Below are 22492 nucleotides of genomic sequence, written 5' to 3' on the forward strand. Positions count from 1 at the left end.
GGTGGGGAGGGCATCACCCTTCCAGGTCACGCCCCAGTGCCCGGACCTGGCCCCAACACCTGACAGCACGTTTAGCTGGAGCACCCCCGAGGTCCAGGCACCTTCCACACCTCACTGGCTGTGGACCAGCTCACTAGGTAGTAGTGTGACATCGTGGTGTGTGGAAAGGGACCCGTTGGCCAGCCTCCCCGCTTGACTGCTGCTCTGGAAGAAAAAAGGTTAACAGATGCTTCAGTGACTAGGTCTGGATTGGTCTGGGAGATTGTAGAATTAGGAAGCCTGGTATTCAGTTGGGACATTCTCTGAACCCTGTGCAGTTCCTGCTGTGGCCCTGCCCTTTCTTTAAGTAGGGAAGATCACCTGTGTGGCTTTCAGAAGCCTAACCTGTCGTCAGGGTCAGGTGTGCCATCTGCATGGTGTGGACTGGGGTTTTCTGAGCTTTGATGATGAAATTGTCTCCACTTTTGAGATGGGCTTTATGTGGACTCTGCCTGTCTGGATATTCCATCCACTATGCTTCTCCTTCCCCAAGGGCTTCTTATCTCTAAATTTTGGAAGTTAATTCATGAAGGAGAAAAATATATGCTATTCACAAATGCCTCTAATACATAATAGAAAGTGTCATGTGATTTAAAACGGCACTCGGGTTTCTATGGAGCCAACGCCACAGGACCCCTCTATCGTCCTACACTGATCCCAGAAATACCAAGGACTCTGGAGACCAAAAGAGGTTGGAGTCAAGCATCTTTTCCTTCCTAAGTTGGGGGAAACTCCAAGGCCCTGGAAGGAATGGATATTGAAATTTTTCCACTGGAAGAATGCTGGCCTCTCTTGCCTAAGAAGTCTGGAGTTGTTGAAATAGTTGAGCAAATCATTGTATTTACTTATGTACATGTTTGTCCTTTACTACTTCCTAGATGGACTTTATTGGGTATGTATGTGTAGTTTTAATGCACTTTACTTTGGAGTAATTTGGTGTTCTTTTTTGTTTACTGTTGTACACTTTACACATCTAGACAGAGGTGCAGTGATGTGTGTCCGTTGCTGTGGTGTCTGCAGTTACACCCGAGTTCTCTGTGCTTTGCCTGTGTGTACATCTCTGCCTCCTTGCTCCTGGCAATCACAGATCCTCTTTCTGACTCTGTAGATCTGCCTTTTGCAGAATGCCAGATCATGGGAATTGTTATTCATGACACTCGCTAAAGGACAGTAAGGCAGACTATTTGGGGGCTGCACTGTGGAGTTTTGCAGTAGGGAAGGGAAAGGGACAGCATTCAGCTCTGAGAAGAAGGAACAGGGAGGTGGTGCAGCCAGGCTGGAGGCCTGGTGGAACATCACCGAGAGGAAATGCGGGAGAAGGGGTCTGGCTGAATCAACCCAGTGGGATTCTGAATGATCCAGACAGGAATGAAAAAGCATCACCCATCATCAGGGAGGAGGAGAGGAAGACGGCCAGCTATCAAGGTGGGGATTCTTTCTAGACCTACTTAGCAGAATTCGTGCTAATGCTTGGCTATGCAGAGATGGAAATAGAAAATACCAAGGTAAAGGCCTAACTGGGAGGAGCCTGACCAAGGTTCAGCCACAGGAAGATTCTGCCAGAATTCCACCCCTGCCCTCAGTCGAGTGCATTTGGGCCCCCTGAGTCTTTCCCTGGCTCTTCTTTTCATTTTAGCATTCATGTCACCCCACACATACTGCCTATATGCACTGCCTGTTCATCCTTTCACCTCCCGAAGGACGGCTTGGCTGCTCCCAAGTTTGGGCAGTTACCAATAACTCTGTCACAAATACCCATGTGCAGAGTTTCGTGCGGATCTTGGGTTTCTAAGAGTAGTTTTGTACTTACAGAAATGGCATGAGGATAGTACAGAGCACCCCCTTGCTCCTTTAGCTGGTTTAGCGTGGTGGTGAGGTCTCCCACTGCATTATCAAAGCTAGGAAATCAGCATTGGTGATGACTCCTGCCTGGCCTTCATCTGGACCTCACCAGTGTTTCCACTGAGTTCCCTTTTGTATTTCATGATCCAAACCTGGAAGACACATTGCTTTAGCTCTCTTAATTTCCATTTGAATTTATAGGAGCAGTTGAGGTGTGTTGTACTGATTGAGTGCATCGTAAAGCTGAGCATATGCTGAGAAGATAAATGAGTGCAAACCCATCCGCTGTTGGAAACTGGTGTCCCCTAGTGAGGTGGGCACATGGGTTATGAGCTGGTTAGATTTGCAGTCTGTGACTGGCCTTGGTGGCGTGTGCAGGGTTTGTGCTGCACACTGCAAAAGCTGCTGTTTCGAAGCAGAACATGCACGCTTGCAGAAAGAAGGTCATTCCAAGGGCAAGCCTTCCCTGGCCCTGCAGAGATTGGTGGCAGAGTTGTCATAGGAGCTGTCACTGTCGCATGTCTCATGTTGCTCAAGGATGTGGTGGTCAGGCAGCCATCTAATGAGTGTCTCCAAATGTTTCGCTGGCAGAGGACTCCATGAAAGATGACAGAGGAAGTCATTGTCATAGCCAAGTGGGACTACACTGCCCAGCAGGAACAGGAACTTGACATCAAGAAGAACGAGCGCCTGTGGCTGCTGGACGACTCTAAGACGTGGTGGCGTGTGCGGAACGCAGCCAACAGGACAGGCTATGTGCCGTCCAACTACGTGGAGCGCAAGAACAGCCTGAAGAAGGGCTCACTGGTGAAGAACCTCAAGGACACTCTGGGTGAGTCACACGCAGGGACTGTCTTGGCCCAGCACTTCGGGGTGGGGAGGCTCATCTGGCTAGGGCTTTGCATTTGTGTAAATGTCTGCTTTAAATGTTGTGTGAGAGGTAAGAGATCAAGGTGGGGCAGTACACAGCCGTTCCTTCTCTGGAGACCCACAGGCTGGAGTCTGATGCTACCCCACCCCAGTGTCTTCTCCTCCTGTCACAATGCTAGAGGATCCTGAAATGGACTAACTGCCTGTGAGCATCCAGAGCTCTGCCTGTGTCCTTCCTCAAACTGTTTTCTCCCTCACAAAACCCACTCAGCAGACCTGTGGAGCATGGAGGAGACAGTGTAATGTTTTCTCCCTCCGAGATCAATGACATTCCACACCACAGTCCAGGCACTGCTGGTTAAGCTGGTGGCAGGGGCACCTAGACCTGTGACATCAGGGCCACCCAGCCACTTGTGGAAGGTCCAGTCAGGCACTGCCTTATCTGGCTCTCCCCTTGGGCCTCTCTGCTTTCCTGGTGTCTTAGTCCATTTGTGTCACTATATTGAAATCCCTGAGGCTCAGTCACTTTATAAAGAAGAAAGGTTTAGTTTGGCTTATGGTCATGGTGCAAGGTCAAGAGGTTTCATCTGGTGATGGCTTCTCACTGGCAGGGTCGAGGTGGCACAGAGCATCACATGGAAAGAGACAAGAGCATGTGTACATGTGTGTGTCTGCTGAGCTCTCTCTTCTTATGAAGCTACCAGCATTTGATCGGGGGGTCCAGTCCTAATTCCCTTATCTAATCCCCATGCCTGGTTTGGAGTAGAGAGGTATGAAACCCCTCCCCAAGCTTCTGTCTCCAAGCACAGTACCCACAGCCCTGCCCTCTCTCCTCCTCTCTTAGGCTTATTCACACCACCGAAGTTGTCAACGAACTTGATTTTGTCACAGACGGTACATTGTTAGAGTAACCTGAAGAAAGGGATTCAAAGGCCCCTGAACACCACAGTAGGGCTTCATGTCCATCCTCTCAGTGCCTCAGAGTGGCGATCACATTTCCAAGACTGATCCTTGTGGACCATGCTCAGACCTCATGTAAACCACAGCCACAGTGTCAGGACATGGAGCCGCTACCTTGAGTGTGTGACGTGGATGGTGTCCAGCCCTGCTGCCCTGCACATGGGTTTGCTGCAGCAGTTGCTGCTGCAGATTATCTGAGGAGCTAACCATGTGGCTCCTGAGAAGAGCAGCTCAGACTGACATTTTTACTCTTCCTCCTTATGTGAATAAGAGCTTGTTTATAGCCAACTCTGCCGGGTTATCACTTACAGGGATGCTGTTGCAATAAGTCAGCATTATCACCTGTATGCCATTTATGCCGGCTCTTGTTATTTCTAACAGAAGGATTTGTTTCATTTCAGAAGGGAGGCAAGGGGTGGCCAGGAAAACAGAAAAGAAAATCGTGCATCAGATATGGTGGGCGTTGCACAATGCTCATCTTTCATTTTCTGCAGCTTGGAAAGTGTCAACTCCCTGCTCCAAATCAGCTCAAGCCTACATTTATTGGTTGGGGTTCTCCTGGTGAAAATGAGGTTTTCTCCTGATCTGGAGAGAGAAGTGAGATATGGGGCTTTGGGTGACATGTACAGCTCATGGGCCAGCGTGGATCCGGGCCTGGAGGACAGGTTCCGGTTTTCATAGCTATCTGTTTTTTTTCCACTAAACATGCTCCCTTTATTTTTCTTTTATCTTTTTTCTCCTTTTCAGAAGCATGTCACTTGAAAAAGACACTCTTGTCTTATGCTTCTGGCTCTTAATTAACTGGGTGATGAAATAAGATTTTCTAGAGCTTAATCTTCTTTATTTTTTCCAACTTTAGCTTCTCACCAGAGGACCTACTTTTTAGTTATGCTAAACGTTGCTGAGTTATTTTTTTATTACTTTTTCCCTTCTCTTTCTTTCTTTTTTTAAGAATTTAAGCAAAAAAAAAATTTTTTTAATATTCTCAGGATTCTGGTGAATTGGTAGGTGGTAGACTAAGGCAACACTAGGCCTCTGGGCTACCTAGAAATTCCTTTGATGACTTGTTTTTTTGAGGGTCTTGGAAGGGGAAAAAACAGGGCTACCCATTGAAACTGTGGGCTGCACTCATAGACCGCATGCTGAGATTTTCCTGACAGTGACCAGCTCGAGGTCTCCATGTCCCTGAGGGTCACACTGAGCCTGCCAGCTTGCCCTCAGTCCGGCTGGGCAGCAGGTGTCCTTGGCAGATGTCACCCAGCTCTGCTGGAACGGAGCACTCAGGCTTCTCGAGTCAGCCAATTCCATTTTTGGAAAACACAGATTGTTAGAAAGCTCTTCCTTAAATAGAATCAAGCTTTTGCATTTCCTTAATTTCCTCCTCTCCGTGTGCCCTCTGAGGCTGTGCTCAGCTCATCCTGTCCTGGAGAACCACAGCCCCTGTGGCTTCTGCTCAGGTCAGGTCCCCGTTTCTCAGCCGCATCTGCCCTGAGCCTTAGGTATTGCAAAGCTAGAGTTGAGGCTGTGAGGAGCCTACGTTATGCTGACTTACCTGTCTTACAAGGAGTGGCCTGGGGACTCCATGGCCCATCATCAGTGAGAAGTGGCCCCCTTTTTAATCTTCTGGCCTTGATGCGTGTATTGGGCTCACCTGGAGGCTTGCTGTTTATTAGACAGAGGGACCTTGTTCTCCCAGCGGGAGTTTCCATCACCCTGTTTGAAGTCCAGGGGAGGCACTGCACATGCAGAGGGACCACGAGGGCAGACTTCTTTACCACAGCCTGACTCCATGCAGAGCTCAGAGCCTGGAAGGAAGGCAAGGCAGCCAGGTAGACCCTCCGCCTCACAATGTTCTCTTTGCTACAAGATCAGAGCCAAAGCATTCATGGCTTTCTACTTCATCACATCAGCAGGAGCACCTAGAAAGGCAGAGTGGATTGTAGAGCAATCATGCAGGGAACAGAGATGATCTTGCTGTGTCCTAGGAGTGAAACCTGCAGGTGCCATTGACCCTCTGATAAGTGCTCATGTGTCAACCACACTATCCTTTGTGCTGTTCAGGGACACACCTGACTTGGAAGTTCAGGGGAGAATTTCCCTGGTAGATGCCTGGTTTGGAACAGAGGGGTATGAAACCCCTCCCCAAGCTTCTGTCTCCAAGCACAGTACCCACAGCCCTGCCCCCTCTCCTCCTCTCTTAGGCTCATTCACACCACTGAAGTTGGCAGCGAACTTGATTTTGTCACAGATGGTGCATTGTTAGAGTAACCTGAAGAAAGCTGTACCATTTACAAAAAGCTCTGCCTCCTATGAAAGTGCTGACATTCTTTTCCTTTATTTATAACTGAATAAAACAATATGCGTTCATATGTTCACATGAGGAAACAGTCACACTTGAGACCCCCTCTTACTAACTTATGTTCGTGAATGGCCCAGAGCGCATTCCCACAGACAACAAGGTACAGGTCAAGAGCTGCCTTCGCTGGTGTGGTGGAATCCACTTGATTCTGAAGGACTCTGAGCTCTGTAGTGAGCACCCCTGGCTGCTAGCTGGCCTTGGTGCCAGCCTTGGTACTACTGGCCTTGGTACTACTGGCCTTGGTGCTGGGCTTGACTTCTAAACCCTGCTTGTGGGTGTTGTTAAATGCCATGGGGAATCCTCAGAGGTGGCTTTGCTCTGCTTTTGCTGAGTGTCCACTCAGGGCACCTTCTGGGTGGGGACACCAGGACCTCTTTGCTGTACCATCAAGGAGCCCTAAAGAAGGGCCATGGCCAGGTGGCTGAAGAGGGTCCAGCCAGGTGCAGCCCCCAGGGAGGTATCCATCAAAGGTTTCTCTCAAGCTACTGAAGAGCAGCTTTGGCACCTTTCTGATAACGAGCTTTCACCACCCAGCCTGAGCCTGGTCCTCTTTTCCTGTGCTCACTGGGGTGAGTGGTGACTTGGGTTACCCAGGCAGTTGGGGTCCACTCAGGATAGCACAGCATCCTCCCTATAGTCTGTTCCCAGGTGCCCCTGTCCATGGCTCACTTCCTCCTCGGTGTCTCGAGGCACAGCCTTCACCCTGTGGGTGGCTCCACCAGCATCAGTCCCAGTGTGACCACCCTTATGCCAACCATATGCCGGCCAGAACTGCTGCCTCGGTGACTCTGCTTGACCAGAGCTCAGGGAGGAGGTTGTAAGGATCCCAACGTGGGTGCTCTGTAAGACACTTGGGCCCTGTGTCAGTTGTGCTTTGGGACCAGAAGAAGGGGGCTCACACAGGTGAAACTGACATGGTCCTCAGGCCTACCCTGCCAGTTGAATGGATCAGAGATGCAAAAGAGTCAACCATCTGGTTCCTTATATACAGCCCAAAACCACTTAAAGCAAATCCTTGATATTAGTCACAATTACACAACCTTGAGGGAAGTGCACGACAGAGGTCACAAGGGATTCCGGGTGTGGGTGACACTGCCCTTGGACCAGCAGTGGGTCTATGGGCACCTGCTCTGCCTGGGCACCAGGGCTACACATGTCTCTCTGCAGTTGCTAAACTTTAGTGTTTAAGAAACTCCTTTTAGGAAAGATTCAGGACAGCCACCGTGGCAGTAAGCCAGAACTTGTGGAGTCCCAAGACCTGGCCCCACCTTCAAAGCTGTGTTTTGGTTGGGTAGAAGGTATGGACAGACCCCGATTCCTGTGTCCTCAGTGCACAGCAGGAGGCTGAGAGGAGAGTGTTGTATAGCCAGAGGCAAGGGATCCACACAGAAGGGGGGTCTAAGAGCCAGCCTCCAGGAGCGTGGAGGACCATGCCAGAGAGATGCTGTCCTCCGTAGGGCCACCTTCAGGGATGCCCATCCAGCTTTGCCCTGGAGGTCACACGTGACCCTCAGAGCCCTGCCCTGGCAGCCCCTGTGCTCTGTTGGTTCCAGGGACTCTAGAGGCCTGGTGAGTTGCAGACTGGGGCATGGCTTGGTATTGCTGGGGTTCTTGGCTCACAGGGAGCCAGGAGACAGTCATCATGTCCAGGCTGAGGACCTTGCTGGTGTGTCGGGCAGGAGCTTCCATGGCCAGATGCTTCCTCTTCCTGCCCAACAGCCACTCCCTGTTCTCTGGCCTGTGGCCCACACTGGAGGTCACCATGTTTTCTCGATTTTACTGAGTGTCCACGCAGGGAAGCCTCCAGGTGGGGTCACCAGGGCCCTTCTGCTGCCCTAGGGAGGAACGGGGGTCAAGGAGCCCCAGAGAGGGGCTGTGGCCAGCTGGCTGAGGAGGGTCCACCAGGGTACAGACCTGGCAGGCAGACAGGGTCAGGAGCAGAGGGCACAGGAAATCATCACTTTACAATGAGTCCCCAGGTAGAGGGCCGGCTCCATTCGCCTCTCCTTACAGAGAAGAAACCGTTTGATTTGCATTTTTAGTGACACCTTTATCAAGTCTGACTTTAGAGTTTGAGGGACTAATAAATGAATTCCCTATTTGTGTAAAAAGTAAACACCTGCCTAGTGTTTTTGTTTGTTGGTTTATGTTTTTTTGTGCATGCTGGGCAAGCTATCACCACTGAGCTGCAGCCACAGGCCATACTTGGCTTGGTCCAGCAACAGAGTCTCGAAACATTCCTGGAGCATTCAGGTCGAACATCCTGTTTTGATTTCCTCATTTATTTATTGCAGTACTGGGGATGGAACCCGGGGCTTTCACACTGAGCAACATCCCCAGCCCTTTAAAAAATTCAGACAAGGTCTCACTAATGTGCCCAGGCTGGTCTCACACACGTGTACAGACTTCCTTCTGGTCCTTGTGAAAGGAGGTGTGGCCACAGGTCCTGATCACCTCTGTCAGGGAGGGCACCCACCAGGGGCACAGTGTGCCACACCCAGGGTTCCGAGTGCTTTCTTTCCTGATACAACTGGACCTGAATCTGGTTGGTTGTGAGTACCATCAGGGCCATCTTTGTAAAGACACCTGCTACTCATGAAGGACACATGGTGCTGGAGTCAGATACAGTGCTGGAGTCAGGTGCTGGAGTCAGATACAGTGATTTGTCTTAAGATCAGACTGGCCTGGAAGTGTTTTTGACAGAGTACACTGGCTGTGAGAAGTTGCAGGCAGGAGCCAGGGTGCCAGGCCGTAGGACAGGACAGGAGGGATTCAGCTGTGCCCCAGTCACTGAATGCCTGCAGTGTGACAGTGGAGTACAGGGCAGCTGGCACTGCATTCTACCAAGCAGTTATAAATACTCCAGAATTCCCTGCCAGAAGGGTTCAGGGCCTGGGGCAAGGGAAGGTGTCCTGCACCTGTGAGATGTACTAAGCAAATTGATTTGACTTTGTTTGAAAAGTACAGGTGAGTAGGATAGTTAGGTGAAATATCTTTTGTTACATAGCTCATGGATTTATTAAAACATCACTGTTTATATAAAAGTAGGCAACCCCAGGCCTGACTGAATAATGTCACCAATTCCAGAGGAGAAACTTCTACCAGGGCGTGTCTGTATGGTCACCAGCACAGTCACAGGCCGGGACTCGACGGGACTTAAGCTCTGACCTGGAGTTGCCCATCTGGATTCAGTGTTGACCTCTGTGTGTCTCAGGCGACACTGTCCCAGGTTCAGCGCCTGTGGAAAGTTGGAGGGATCTCAATCTCGGCAATACCAAACTCCTTGTTTTAGAATCCAGGCTATGGCCCACCTAGCCAAACGTGGACAGAGTTGGAGGATTACTTACTGACAGTTCCTTGACATGTGTGCCCTGGGTGTGATGAATGCCCTTCTAGTGGAAATACAAGTCACTGGGGTGATGGACATGGTGGTTGCAGCTCCATCTCAAGTAGCCAGAGAGGTGACCTCTCACTGTCCTGTAACTGCTGTATGGAAACTCGGACACCCTGGGGTTGGCTCAGAGTCCTCCTCAGCCTGCTGGGCAACTTGGGGCCAAGGAGTGGTGACAGTGCCACTCAGCCCCGGGGTGCCCTCAGTGTGACAGGGTCCTGCAGAGGACCATCCAGTGTCTGCTACAATTGGACCCAGGAACTGAGAACGATGCAGAGTCTTCCTCAGAATAGCTCCCTCTGCTGGGTCTGAGACTTCCTCTCATTTCAGCAGGTTCTCTCTGCATTTCTAGCACACAGGGAACGTCCCTGATCCTCACTGGACCCCCAGGCCCTGCAGAGCCCTTTCAGTCTGCACTGTTGGGTTACACTGAGGGACAGAGGATCCCCATGGCCCCAACCTGAAGCTGACAAGAGCCCAAGCCCAGGCCCTAGCTGACCTGCCACTAAGGTGTTTCCCAGGGAAGGGCATGGGGATCTTTCTCCCCAAGTGCCTGATTCATGCTGGACACCACACCAGGGCCACCTGCATCTGGGTCTTCACTGTAACCGTGAGAGGGATGCAGCAGCAGCCTTTTTTTCCGTATGAAAAAGTCCACACTTCCACTCAGTGATAGCTTGGCTTTGATCTCTGCTGTTGTCCCTGTTCTGTCTCAGGCACTGGGGCCTTGTGCTAGGGGAGAGACAGAGGACACCTGCCTGGTGCTGGTGTTGGTGAGCTCAGTGGCTTTTTGGCCCCATCTGCACAGCTATTTCAGTTGCTTCCCTTGCTGCACCTCTGGCAAACAAGTACTCCCCGAGCATCAACCTGGCCTCAGAGGCTTGCTTGCTGGTGACTGGAGTGGAACAAGAGCCCGTCCCTCAGAGGATGTGGAGACTGAGTGTCTGGGGACTGATATGCCTCCTCGAGCGCTGGCTCATGTGCTGGCAGGATCTTGCCAGGTACACACATCCCAGGAGCCATGCATCCTCTCTCAGCCATCATGAAATCCCTGTGTGCTTTCTTTGCCCAACACAGGTTTCTGCAAACAGATACTCCTCAGTGATACAACCTTGATGCCTGTGTGTTCATAAAACTATTAATCACTTGCCCCTAGGCTTAAAGACAGGTAGATGCATGTTTTAAGAATGAAATTCGTGGAAAGCATGGGGAAGACAGTGTGCCCCATGATGTTATCACGCTGAGTGCCTGTCTGCCCAGCGTGTGTAGCATACACCCACAAGGACCTGTTCCACAGTGACTTCCGGCTGTGTGTATCAGGACTGGTGATCACCACACGTCCAGAGAAGGTTGGGGGCTCCACTCTTCACACTGGCTGGGAATGGGATTTACTGAACTATTTTCAGTTTTTGTATTTTCTGATTCCTCAGCAGCTGTGATGCTCAACTCTAGGTTCTCAAGTGTTTGTTTCTATAAATCATGCAAAAGGAGAAGCAGATTCTGGGTGGTGTGTTTGCCCTCGGAGTCCTTCATACTTCTGGATAAAATATTCTTTGGGAGCCAGAGAACTCCTGTTAATCATTGTGCACATCATGGAAACAGGCTTCTAAACAGTCATCCTGGACAGCCACTTCATCATCAAACAGTCCAGGTCAAATTTTGACTTAAAACCCTTCTCCTTAAAAAGTTTGTACTAACATAAATCCAGCCAGATATAGTTCTGCACATCTGTGACACCAGGAGTCAGGCTGGGCAGGAGGGTTGCAAGTTCAAGTCCATCCTGGGCAACTTAGTACCTTAGCGAGACACTATCTCAAAATAAAAAATAAAAAGGACTGGGGATGTAGCTCAGTGTGAAGGCCCTGGATTTAACCCCTACTGCTGAAGAAATAAACCCACACAAAAAAGACATGATATCTCAGTCTTATTTTAAAAGTTCAGCTTCTCCAATACATTGTTCGCCATCTCCTCACTACATGAGACAGGGCCTCTGGGTTCTCAGCATAATCTGTACCACCTTACATTCACTTTGGCTCTGTTGATCATCTGCCATTGTGTGAGCACGAATTAAACAGAGCACATCATAATTTAGAATTTGCTGTGCCTGTCTCTCCAGTGGCTCCCAGTGAAAGCGGCCGTCATGTGCGAGTTGCCCAAACACTATGGAAACTCCAAGGGTGGCTGCGCTCCAGCCCCCCGGAATAAATCCGATTTGTTTCTGTATATCATACGCTCCCAAGCATTCAGAACCCAAATGTAAAACAACTCACAGCAGATTAGTGGGAGGATAATTAGAAAATAGAAACAAACCGTTTTGAAAAGATTACCAGTGGGGCAGAAGCCGAGGGAGCCCAGAAGTGGGGGGACAGTCCGCACCTTAGAAGACCACTCATCCTGGGTGTGCACACTGAGCAGCTGTGTCTGCTAGGCCCCGGAATGACTGCTGTGGTCACGTCCTGAGGAAGGACAAACATCAGGTCCCAGCACAGTGGGCTCTGGTGTGCACAGCTCACACCCATAGTCTCCACTGACGACGCGCAGATGGGAGATCACTGGGAAAAGGTTGTGTCTGTGCTGAGTGTGTGCAGCTCTCTTCTGCCACTGTTCCCAAAGTGTGCACACAGTACTGACATTGGGTTGGGCGCTACAAGTCATCGAAGATGATGTCAGCCCATGGAGGACACACGCAACTTCTCTGTGGCTACAACATCACATTGTGGAAGGGGCTTGAACAGCCCTGGGTTTTGAAGCCGTTCTGCAACCCCGAAAGGTGATGGACTGCAATTCCCAGGACTGGCATCTTGGGTACATCTCACTCAGCTTCAGCTTCCTAAAGGCCACTCCTTCCCTCACTCAAGGAACTCAGTAGGGGAACAGAGGACCAGGAACCACAAATGCCTGGATATGTGTGTGAAGTCTTCTTGAGTATTCTGACAGCATTTCCATGCCACCCGCCCTCATTAGGTCCTGGACATGTGTCTGAAAGGTTCCTTACTCTCTCTGTGTTGGAGTTTGTTCCCAGGAGCAGGTGAGAAGCATAGAGGGCCCTTGTGGGAACTTGGTGCTGCCTGCAGGACCACTTCCCCTGCAGTTCCTGCCCCACGGCCACCACTGCAGAAGCAGGTGGCCAGGGCTCCAGCGGGTCTGGGCAGGGGTCTAGTAGTGACCCTCAGCCAGTGCAGGTGGACAGGGGTGTTCTCGGTGTCACCTTGCATCCAATATCCCTCCTCTGCTGCATTCCCAGATTCTGTGCACCACCAGCAAGGCATCCCATAAGTCTCAGCCATGAGGGCCCCAAGGGCCACTCCTGCTCCATTCAGAGCCGAGACCACCTCTTTCTCTTCCACCAGGCAAGCAACACTGTGGGGGATGTTGGTGAAGACTCCCCCAGTTTTTGTGTTTGGGATTTTTTAGGGACATAGTGATTGATTGGCTAATTTATAAGATGTACAACTGTTTGTGAGCAGATCGTAAAGTAGGGGTGGACCTGCAGTTGTCCTGCTGTTACTTCACATTGAACAGACCTCTAATTGGCAGGAGGGTAGCATGTTCGAGGCCAGCTGGGGCAACCTACTGAAACCCCATTTCAAAATAAAATAGAAAGAGTAGGAGCAGAGCTTGGGAGCAGAGCATTTGCCAAGCATGCATGAAGCCCAGGAATAACGTGAGGTGGTTTGTTTCTCTCAAAGCCAGTAGCATACCCATCAGAGTGTCTAGCTGTCCACTGTGCCTGAGTTGAACCTGGTGCTAAGAAAAACCTGGCCTTGTGATGCCCAGAGGGTCCATTGGACCCCCTGGTGGATCTTATATGGTGGCCCCAACCCCAGTATAAGCAGCTCACTGTTTCCTGTTTGCTGTCTGAATCCTGGAAGGGCCCCGGAGGTCACAGACCCAGGGCTTCTGTACCATCAGGCAGTCGGCTCTGCCAGGCTTGTGCCGTTTCATAGAAACACCAGGAGCAAAGCCCTCGAACCCTTGGTGGGCACTGTGGCCACAGGCCATGGGCTTCGGAGCCCAGGCACCTCCAGGATCCCCTCCCAAGCAAGACAGGTGGGGAGCACCCAGGAGCTCAGAGGATGGACCATCTCCATCTGCCTTGTCCAGAGCCTCGGTGGCCTGCCAAGCCCTTCCTCCACCCTCCTCAGGAAGGAGGCTTCAAAGGCTGGCCGAGCATTCTCTTTCCATGAGTCCCCTCTCCTTGTCACAGCCCCACACACCAGGAGCGTTTAGGGAAAAGACAGGTTCCTTCTCACCCAGTCTGCTCAGTCTGCAGCCTGGCAATTTGTGGATCCAACACCAGTCACAAACACAGCTGTGCCCTCCTTTGTGCTGGTGCTTTGCTTTCCCCAGCTGGCAGGCTCTCATCACAGCCCCATGAATGTCACCTGTATTCTGCATCCCCAGGAAGACAGCTGGATGAGGGAGATGCCATAGGATTCTTGGGGCCTGGGATCAACAGCGAGGCAGGCTGAAAGCTGGGTCTGAGAAATGATGTGGTCTGAGAAATCCACCCTTACCAGCCGCATGGCACTCCCTGCCCCTCGTCTGGCCCTTCTGTCTCATATTAGCTGCCATGGCAGTGTAAGCTTGCGCAGAGGTGCATACATGGAGCCATGGCCAGGGGATTGGCACTTCCTGTCCGGGCAGTGTCTCACAGCCCTTTTGCATATTCAAAACGCTCAAGCTCCTGGACCGGGTATATGTGTCAGGAGGTACTAAATATATATCTTTCATTAAAAATTATGATGAAAAGGGTTTTTAAATTATTTTCACTGGCATCTGTGTTAGCATTTGACTTTCATATTGGTGAGAAAATCCTCTACTTCTAAGCCATTTTTTGTTTGTAGGCTAGAATATGTGTTCCTGTTCCTTCCCTTCCATAGGGAATGGGCTTTCTTATTAGCAGGGATGGGAATTCGGATTCAGAGTCCCACACAGGGACAAGGGACCCGCATGATGTTGGGTTCAGGTGGGCCTGGTGGCCCCACCCCTGAGCTGGGGCCTCTCCTGGTTTGTCTGGCACTGGAGGAGGGACCTAGACAGGGATGTGACGCTTGGTGGCCCTGCCCGCCCAGCCTGTGTGTGTGGTCCTGTCGCTATCACAGTCCCTGCCCTCCATCCCATCCTGCGGCTCCATCTCCCCGGACTGGGGAACTGATGTGGCCCTCTGGGGAGCACTTCATGATGGGGTGCATGTACTAGGCATGATAGAAGTGTCTTTAGATGAACTCTAGCCTGGCACCAGCGTTTGGCACATTGAAGGAGGTAGAGGGAAGGAGAGAGGATGGGAGAAGGGCAGGTTTATTTTTTCACGCTCTTTTCATTGATGTAATAGAAAGTCAGCTCACATATAGCTAAAGAAAAACCAAAGGAAGTTGAAAGCTGGCTCACATCACTGAGAGCACATTGGATCCCCAGCTTCGCTCTTGCTGTGGGGCCACTGCCTGCCTGCCTGTCTGTCTGTCTGTCCCAGACCCCTCCTCCCCACCTCTCCCCCTTCATTCCTCACGTGGATTCTGAAGGTGCAGGTGCCACTGGCATCTTCCAGCTCAGTCCCTGAGGAACAATGTTTCTCGTGCCTGCAGCCTGGTCTCAGAGTGTGCTTAGCCCATGCAGATGTGAGCCTCTGGGTTCCCCAGGCCCAGCAGGCAGGGGGGAGCTTGGGGGGCACTTCAAAGAGAGGAGATGGGATAATGGGCACTGGCAAGGTTGGGACATCAGACCATTACTGTGTTAATTTTCCAAGGTCACCTGATCCCAAATCCTCAGGTTTAGTAAATTTGAGTTTTATCTTTTTACCTATTCTAGTATTTTAATGATAAGTCTTTGTACTTGGACCTTCCCTGAATCAGAAGAAGCTGATCTTACCTGAAAAACTAGACCCAAACTCAGTCAACCTAGAGTGGCCTGGAAAAGCATCAGAGGTTGAGTTCATCCCCTACGTAAAAATGAGCTTGATCACTTTGAACTTCTGCACATCCCCTCGGATCACTGGCATTGAATAACAAAGGCTTTTGTTGTCGTTAGTTGACTTTAATACTAGATCCCCATAATCACTAATTGTAACAGCACAAATAATAGCATTTTAAGTACAAAGAAGTTTTCTGGCTAAATCTGGTTTATGTTATGGATCTGATTAGTAACAAAAAATTTAAATGATTTTGCCTAGAGTTCCTAAGATTTAAGCTTACTGGGTAAATGAATCCACTAGAATAAATCTGGGAACTATCAAATTTGACGTTTTGTCTTCAATCTCCAGAACTCCAGCTGGAAGATGACAGGCGGAGCACGTTTTAAAGGCATCTGTTATAACATCCCTTCATCTTGAGAGGAGTATATAAAAAATTTTGACTTTAAAATTACTAACATTAATAATGTATGACATATTCAAGCTTTTATTAGAACTCAGTCTTTAATGTATGTAATCTTATTCGGGAAAGTTAAAATGTGCTTATTATCATCAATAAAAATGTAACTCAGGATCAGGGATCTAATAGCCTGATGCCAAAAAAGCATCACAAAAGTGCAAGTGTGGTTTACCTCTAAATCCAACTCAGCCATTTGCCACTTAGAACAGCGCCATCTGTCTGCTCAAGAACAAGAACTCTCTGCCCTACAGTGCATATTACTGTTATTTTGTTACTGTTATTGTTAAACACCTGCTTTGTGGCTGGCCTTTCCTGTGATAGCAGCAAGCCGACTCCTTCACAGACCTTGGTCACTTCCCCCATGGCTGCACACCAGGGCCACCCAGGGTGGCTCTTGGCTCAGAAGAACTGGGTCCACACTGTCAGCCTGGCCTGGGATGGCCAGGCGGGAGCCATTCAGAGACCATCACCATCTCACCCTAGGCCCCTGAGCAGAGCACACTGTTGCCACTGCAAGGGGCACTGAAGAGGAAGCCTCAGGGACATAGGATCTCTGTCTCCTCACCCCCAGTTCCCTGGGCAGCACACACAGAAACCCCAGGGCTGCAGCCTGAGAATCCCTGGCTGGGCTGCTGTGGTCTGCCCTCTGTGGCCTCCCCAGTTCCCATGCTGGAACCCAAGTCTCCATGCAATGGCATGAGGAGGTCCTGAGAGTGGAGCCTTCAAGGATGGAGGTTCTGGGCCCTTAAACAGAGGCCCTTGGAGACCCTTTCTCCGCCCACCATGGGGAGGCAGCCAGCAGCCTCCTGGTGTGAGCCAGGATCTGAGACTCCCAGCCTCCAGGTTGGGAAAGAAGTTCCTGATGTTCATAAACCACCCACTCTGGAGTTTGTTGTAGCAGCCAGGACGGATTACATACATGGGAACTCTGAGGTTCCTCCTCCATCTTAAACACTGTGATTTTGGTGCTGGGGATGAATCTGTGACCCATCGAGTGGTAGCTAAATAAATTCAAGGAACCTGAGCTGTCTCTGAGCCCCATCTCTGCTTGAGGTGTTAGAATTCCCATCCCAGAGAAAGCATCTGGGTACATTTTGTTCTGCTTTTTCATGGCAATTTTCCATGCTTTTTCTGTTCTTTTTACATACTGGCTGTGGCAGCTGTACATCATTGAGCACACTGTAGATAAAGTCATTGCTTTGGGGAAGGTGCTCCTTCTGACCTAATGCACTGCCTGCCAGTGATTGGGAAGCTTATGTAGTGGCCACATTCTAGATATTCTTATCTACACCGTGATTTATCCAGAGCACACACAGCTACACCAGCCACCAACATGCTCACACACCACACAAACTCTGTGTAGTAGCATTTTAGGATTGTCTAGAGGACTGAGTGAAGGCTTGGAATTCTTGTCCAAAGCCTGGCTTAAACCCTGTGTGACCTTGCGCCTTGGTAAGTGTGAGCCAGCAGCCTGGGGCCATCTGTGTCCTGCATGAGCATGTCTCAGGTCCTGAGAGGCACGAGCTGTGAATTTCCCCATCCTTGGGGGTCCCCTATTCTGGGCCAGCCTGCACAGTCCGGTCCAGGGCCCCAGGGGTGCAGGCCGTCGAGACAGTGCTGGGGATTGTGGTGTAGACAGGGAGAATAGAAACCCAGGTTACTAGGCTTCTGATCCACCACGTAAGTGGTTGTGGCACTTCTTCGTGGAAGTGCATATGGCCCTAGTGATGGAGATGTGGGCTGAGGTTTCATCTCTCTTGTTGGGAAATATATCAGGTTCTAGGAGGAAACCAGCCACAGCAGCCTGTGAAAATGAAAACCACAAGTTGGGGCTTGGGGTTTCCTGTACACCCAACCGGAATAAGGAGGTGGTGCAGACTTTACAGGAGAAAAGATGAGCAGAGGTGAGGTCCCTTGCTCCCTCTTTTCCATTTTGACCAGTAGTGTGCCTTCTAGAGAGCCCCAGGGCAGTGCTGGTTGGGCTGAAGTCACATGCACAGCAACACTGTTGTCACCTGTGACACAGGTGCTGGCTCTGATCTCATGGTCATCACAAGGCTGGTCCAGTGAGAAGAGAGGTGGGGTGCCAGGTCCCCAGAGCCTGTAAATCATACTGCTACTGCTGGCTTGACCTGGACTTCAGGTGGCAGCCGCATCCTTTTAGACAGAGAATCCACTCTGCTGTTGGGACGTTTGTCTCTCCACAGTCTCTTGTGCCCACTGCCTCTGTGCCCTCCCCAGGCCATGGCCTCAGCCAACTTGCTGCTGCCCAGAATCCACAGCAGTGGGGCGAGGGAAGCCAAGTTCATTTTTGTTTTCCTGACATTCAGGGTCTTTCGTTCCTTCAGTGTCTCAGATGGCCCTGACTCTGGCCATTGGCAGTAATGGGATGAGGAGGAGCATGGAGAAAGAAGAGGAACAAGGGGTCCCTTTGCCCAGCAGCCCCAGCGACTCTGTCCCAGCTCATCCCTGGGCTGCAGTATCGCCCCAGTCCTGGACCTCCTTGGCAGCAGACCGATGCTGCAGAATCAGGGAGCGTTTCTGTGGCTTGGGAGGGAAAGTATCGGGACAGGCTCTACACCCTGCTCAGAGTATGGGCATCTTCTGTGGAAGACAAGCTGTGCTGCACAACGTTGCTCTTGGCCGTTCGTCTTGGCCACTTTGGGTCATGCAGGCTCCCTTGGGCACCCTGCTGGGTGAGCCCTGGTTTCCTCATCTGCAGCAAGAGGGAGGCTGCTGCCATGTGGGCTCAGATGACATGAAAGGCAAGAAATCGGAGTCCCTTGCTGTCCCCAACCTTGAGCTTCACTGCAGCAGCAGCTCCAGGTGGCATTGCTGCAGTGGAGAACATCTACCCCAGGTGCTGGAAGCCCAGAAGGCAGACTGTCCTGGTGGCCATCTGGACTGCCATGGTGGATCCCTGGGATTAGAGCCAAGGGTCTTTGAAGAGGACTGTGGTCCTCTTGGTAAAATAGAGCTCTGAGCAAAAAGAAATCCAAAGCCCCACTCAGTTCCTATGCACAGTAACAGTTATCCCCGGAGCATTTTCTGTACTGCCTGTACCTCCTCTGAACATGGTCGTGGGGCCAAAGCTGTCTCCCCTGAGGTCCAAGTGTTGAAGCCCTCACCCCTGGCATTGCAGAATCTCTTTCAAAGGATGAGGAGTTTAAAGGAGATCACTAAGGCAGGCCCACCCAGCATAATTGGTGTTTTGCAAGAACTGAGGTTGGGACTGGCGTGCCCTGCCAGCCTGGCATGGACTGGCACCAGGCAGGCCGTGTTCAATGCCCAGCACTGCAGAGGCATAGGGAATCAGATACAGACCCCTCACAGGCTAACCTCAGGAGGACACAGGGAGGAGACACAAGATGGGCCACGGAGTGGGCAGGGGGGCGGGGTGCTCAGAAGGAAGTGGCCAGAACTCCGGCCTGGCCTTGGACCTCCCTGTGCTTCCTGGGGGAAGCAGCTCTCTGTGGCTGCCAGGCTATGGTGTTCCGTGACAGGTCAGGAACTGTACATTCAGTCATAGCCGACGAAGTTTGTGGGGCTGAGCTTGCTGTTTATGTTCTGATAGAGTTAGGTGGGGTGGTTTTGCACCAAGGTTCGGTGTGCAGAGGGCCTGGCATTCCTGGGGAGGTGGCTCTCCGGGCCTATACCTCTCCCACTCTTGGCAAAGTCTCTCAGGGTGCCTGGTGTCACGGGAACTCTGTGGCTCCTTGAGTGAACTCACATTTGTTTTGGGAAAAGGTCAATAACATACCATAGTCATGGGTCAGTCCTACAGGGGCACTGGTAACACCCTGTGGTGGCCTCGAGCCACACATCCACTCAGTTGCTGTTGCCGGGCCTGGGGCTCTATGCCCAGCTGAGTACTGAGACTGGCCCTCCAGGACTCTTTCAGGTGCTTTAGTGGCCCACACATTCGATTGGGTCCACCAAATAAATTTCCAGGTGTTCTTTCTTGACATCTTTGTCTCCCTAAAAGCCATGCTCCCTGGTCCAGGCTGCGTGGGCATAGCATAGACCTCAAGAGGAGGGTTTTGTCACCTGCCTAGTGGCTTCAGGCTCCCCTGCCTTCCAAGCAGGAGTTTCAGAGTCCATTCTCTGATCTGGGCATGGTGGCACGTGTCTGTAATCTCAGTGCTCTGGGAGGCTGAAGCAGGAAAACTGGATTGCATGTTCAAGCCCACCTTGGGCAGTATAGCAACTTATCGAAACCATGTCTCATCATTTAAAGGGGTGGGGTGGGGAGCTGGGAGTGTAACTCAGTGCAGTCTGTGATGAGGCCTTGGAAGCTGCTGCTTGATGAATCGGTGCGTGGGTGACTCCCGTTCATCCTGCACACACCTCAGCACCCACACCGAGCTGGGCAGGAGTCCCAGGCTGCAGACCTCAGACCCAGCTATGGGCACTGGGTCAGCAGCTCGTCTGCCCAGGCGAGGATGACCACCTTGCAGCTTCAGTCCTTCCAAGCCCTGCCCAAAAGCAAGGCAGTGGAAGCCCAATCGGCTATGAGGACCAGCCATCTCCCCTCCAGTTTGAGACATAGAAGGAGAGAGCGAGGTAAGGTGCCCCAGAATTCTTTGGTGTCCTTTTGTAGGGAGAAGGACAGCTACAGATCCTCTATGTGGACTGGGCAGAAACCATGCTGGCAGGCCAGTGGCCACCTGTGGGGAGGGCTGCAAGCCAAGACCAGGACATCCTGGCCCTCCCCTCAGGGCCACCCTGCGTCCCTGCCCTGGAGTGCTCCAGAGTGCCGCGGGTCAGAACTGGTTTAAAGCATATGTAAGGCTTTTCATATCCCACCCCTGCAGCACATCCAGCCCATCTGGGACGCGGTAGATCTGGAATTGAAGTCACCATCTGAGCGATGATGCCTTCAATTTGACATAGTGGCTCATGTTTTCTAATACACATCAGTCTGTTGTGGGAGATTTGGCTGCTTTTTGAGAACAAGGGGCAGAAAGGAGGGTCTGGGCTTCCATGGTGGAGGCCTGGGCCTGGGGTGGGAAGGATGGCATGGCCCTGCAGCTGCTGTGGAGAGCTGACTGCTCAGGATGCAGTGTTGTAACCTCCTTTAGCCCACCATCTGCCCAGATCAAGGCTGCAGAGCATGTTAATGCCTTTCTCTGAGAGGTGATTTGAACCCATGGTGAATGTTTAAACTTTAAAAATGTATCACAATAAAAGACCCTATCATGAATCCCCCTCAGAACACTGCCCTCAAATTGAACTCACTGATCCTATCGTCCTTGTCACTTTCTGAAGCAGGTCTGGAGCCCTCTTTCCTGAGAGTCCCTAGTTGGGCTGTCAACTGGCTGCCTCAATGTCCTGAATCGATTCAAAAAGCCTTCCACAGTCATTTTGACTTTGGGGATGAGCCAGAAGTCACACAGTGCCAGATCTGGTGAATAAGGTAAATGAGGACACAGCGTCATGTTCTTCAGAGCCTTCTTTTCTGTTGGTTGGTGCTCAACAGCAGCATTCACTGAATTTTTGGTCACACCTTGTAAAGACATGAAGAAGGACTCTAAAGCTGCTTCTGAGAGTCACAAGAACAATGGGATGAGTGCGTTTGAATGGAAGAGAGGAGTCTTTTGAGAGGGATTCATGGCAGTGTGTCTTTTACTGTAATTTTAAAAAATTTGAACTTTGCTCACCATATCTCTGATTTCCCTGAGGGACCCTGGGATGTGTGTAATGCTGGTGATCCTTCCCTAACTCTGCACAGTTCTAGTCACTTTTGGGTCCCAGGTGACCTGTGTATGAGTGGAGGAGAGCTCAGCTTAGTCTTACCCAGAGTAACTTCTCTACACCACAGGCAACCTCCAGAGGGTGCTTTGACCCAGCCCGCATGTCCCCCGTGCCCGGGTCCCACACAAACTGAGCTCACTGTCTCCCCTCAGGCCTCGGCAGGACTCGCAGGAAGCCCAGCGCGCGGGACGCGTCCCCGACACCCAGCACGGATGCTGAGTTCCCAGCCAATGGTGCAGCCGACCGCATCTACGACCTCAGCATCCCGGCCTTTGTCAAGTTCGCCTATGTGGCCGAGCGTGAGGACGAGCTGTCCCTGGTGAAGGGCTCTCGAGTCACTGTCATGGAGAAGTGCAGCGACGGCTGGTGGCGGGGCAGCTTCAATGGGCAGGTGGGCTGGTTCCCATCCAACTATGTGCTGGAGGAAGTGGACTCGGCAGCCGCCGAACTCCCTGGGATGCCCGGGCCACGCAGGGCCCCCGGCCTGAGCCTTACTCGGGGTACGCTGCACGTGGTGCAGACACTGTACCCGTTTAGCTCGGCCACTGAGGAGGAGCTGAACTTCGACAAAGGCGAGACCATGGAGGTTATCGAGAAGCCCGAGAACGACCCTGAGTGGTGGAAGTGCAAAAACGCTCGGGGCCAGGTGGGCCTGGTCCCCAAGAACTACGTGATGGTGCTGAGCGATGGGCCGGCCCCGCACCCCGTGCCCACCTCCCACCCGGGCTTCTCGGGGCCCTCAGCCAGCGGGCGCTTCGCGGGCCGAGAGTGGTACTATGGCAGTGTGACGCGCCACCAGGCCGAGTGCGTGCTCAACGAGCGGGGCGTGGAGGGCGACTTCCTCGTCAGAGACAGTGAGTCCTCGGTAAGTGCAGGAGGCCACACAGTGGTCCCTGTCATCTGTGAGTC

General features: G+C 51.5%; 1 protein-coding gene across 3 annotated transcripts in view; it reads left to right on the plus strand.

The window, feature by feature from the left end:
• Positions 1-22492, plus strand: part of Nck2 (NCK adaptor protein 2) — a 115008-nt gene that overhangs the window by 76824 nt on the left and 15692 nt on the right. For all 3 annotated transcript variants that reach the window (XM_004844491.3, XM_021258145.2, XM_021258146.2), the window contains exons 3-4: positions 2473-2713; positions 21736-22448. In XM_004844491.3, the coding sequence (XP_004844548.1) occupies positions 2488-2713; positions 21736-22448 (939 nt within the window). In that variant the 5' untranslated portion in view covers positions 2473-2487. The remainder of the gene's footprint in view (positions 1-2472; positions 2714-21735; positions 22449-22492) is intronic.

The sequence above is a fragment of the Heterocephalus glaber genome, unplaced genomic scaffold, assembly GCF_053883595.1.
Source record: "Heterocephalus glaber isolate CG9 unplaced genomic scaffold, H.glaber_assembly_v1.0 deba00000470, whole genome shotgun sequence".
NCBI classification, from domain to species: domain Eukaryota; kingdom Metazoa; phylum Chordata; class Mammalia; order Rodentia; family Bathyergidae; genus Heterocephalus; species Heterocephalus glaber.